Source organism: Clupea harengus, unplaced genomic scaffold (genome assembly GCF_900700415.2).
Source record: "Clupea harengus unplaced genomic scaffold, Ch_v2.0.2, whole genome shotgun sequence".
Classification (NCBI taxonomy): domain Eukaryota; kingdom Metazoa; phylum Chordata; class Actinopteri; order Clupeiformes; family Clupeidae; genus Clupea; species Clupea harengus.
Window position 1 is genome coordinate 12,944 of NW_024880514.1, and position 2,057 is coordinate 15,000.

The window sequence follows — 2,057 nt, forward strand, 5'->3', positions numbered from 1 at the left end:
GAGAGAGCGTAAAGGCAGCTGTGTGTGTGTGTGTGTGTGTGTGTGTGTGTGTGTGTGTGTGTGCTTTAGGCATCAGAGATGCAGCTTTGGATTTTGTCCATCCACTGCTGGGCACTGGGGGCATCTGCTGCACAGAAGTTATACACACGCTTACAAGTCTTCAGCTGCAGAGGCAGAGAGAGACACACACACACACACACACACACACACACACACACACACAGACACAGACACAGACACAGACACACACACACACACACACACACACACACACACACACACACACACACACACACACACACACACACACACACACACACAGACACATATCAAATATAAGTTATACACACGCTTAAAAGTCTTCAGCTGCAGATACACACACACATACAATTTAAGGTATACATTTAAGGTGTGTGTGTGTGTGAGTGTGTAGTGCCTGTGTCTACATTTCTGTGTGTGTGTGTGTGTGTGTGTGTGTGTGTGTGTGTGTTACTCACATCGAAAAAGGCTTTTTCACTGATGTGCTTAGGAGCTCCTATGGTTGGCATGGCGACCAGGACGGACTCAACCTCCGCCAGATCGATGTGGCCCTTGCAGTTGAGATCCTCACCTGAGTCATAATATCTCATCTACACACACACACACACACACACACACACACACACACACTTATTACACACACCTCATTATGTATATTCCCAGTGAGTTGTTTTCCATTCCACACCTCATTATGTACATTATACACACACACACCTAATTATGTATATTATACACACACACACACACACACACACACACACACACCTCATTATATATATTCCCATGCAGTTTGCATGTTTGAGAAGGGAACGGGGGGGGGGGTCTTTGAGAAATTAAACTTTGCAGCAAAAGGTCTTTCCTGGTTGCTATGGTTACAAACTCTCTTTCCTGGTTGCTATGGTTGTCTAGTTGTTATTCTAGCTAACTAGTTATGTAGCTAAGGTAACGTTTAAATGGCAGAGTTCCATTTGCATGAAATAATCAGTCTCCTCAAATGAACACACGGATAGAGTACCAAAGGCATACAGACACACACACACACACATTAGCAAACACACACACACACGCACAAACAAATACACACACACAGACACACCTGGTGTTTTGTGATGTCCAGAACAAACCAGCGAGGTTTCCATCCTTTCAGCAGAGCGCCTCGCTTAAAGAGAACCCCTTCAAATGACCTACACACACACACACACACACACACACAGTAACACTGACATGATTACAGAACTTGGATATGGGCAACAACATTCAGATTTGGCTACTGTCTTGGGTGGGCAGACACAGTGTGCGTGTGTGTGTGCGTGAGTGTGTGTCTGAGTGTGTGAGTGTGCGAGTGTGCGTGTTCGTGTGTGTGAGTGTGTGAGTGTGTGAGTGTGAATGTGTGAGTGTGCGTGTTAGTGTGTGTGAGTGTGTGTCTGAGTGTGTGAGTGTTCGTGTTAGTGTGTGTGAGTGTGTGTGCGCGTGTTAGTGTGTGTGTGTTACTTGTATTTTCATTGCGTGGGCTGAACTGGTTATTTTGTGTGTTTGTGTGAGTGAGTGAGTGAGTAAGATGGTGTGTGTGTGTGTGTGTGTGTGTGTGTGTGTGTGTGTGTGTGTGTGTGTGTGTGTGTGTGTGTGTGTGTGTGTGTGTGTGTGTGTGTGTACTGTGTATCCTCGTTGCGTTGGCTGAACAGGTTGTTTTGTGTGTGTGTGTGTGTGTGTGTGTGTGTGTGTGTGTGTGTACTGTGTGTGTGAGTGTGTGCGTGTGTGAGTGTGTGTGTGTGAGTGTGTGTGTGTGAGTGTGTGTGTGTAAGTGATTGTGTGAGTGTGTGTGTGTATGTGAGTGAGAGTGTGAGGCTGAGTGTGTGTGTGTGTGAGTGAGAGTGTGTGTGAGTGTGAGTGAGAGTGTGTGTGAGTGATTGTGTGTGAGTATGTGTGTGTGTGTACCATGTATCCTCGTTGCGTGGGCTGAACTGGTTGTTTTGTGAGTGTGTGTGTGTGTGAGTGATTGTGTGTGAGTGTGTGTACAG

At 46.1% G+C, this 2,057-nt stretch overlaps 1 protein-coding gene across 3 annotated transcripts in view; it reads right to left on the reverse strand.

Moving 5' to 3' along the window:
* Positions 1 to 2,057, reverse strand: part of LOC122132322 (myotubularin-related protein 13-like) — a 9,873-nt gene continuing 7,816 nt past the window's right edge. For 2 of the 3 annotated variants that reach the window (XM_042707125.1, XM_042707123.1), the window contains exons 12-14: positions 1,136 to 1,223; positions 498 to 629; positions 2 to 164 (exon numbers count right to left, since the gene is read on the reverse strand). In XM_042707125.1, the coding sequence (XP_042563059.1) occupies positions 66 to 164; positions 498 to 629; positions 1,136 to 1,223 (319 nt within the window). In that variant the 3' untranslated portion in view covers positions 2 to 65. Of the gene's footprint in view, positions 165 to 497; positions 630 to 1,135; positions 1,224 to 2,057 lie in introns of all 3 variants that reach the window. The other variant, XM_042707124.1, reaches the window with a different exon arrangement.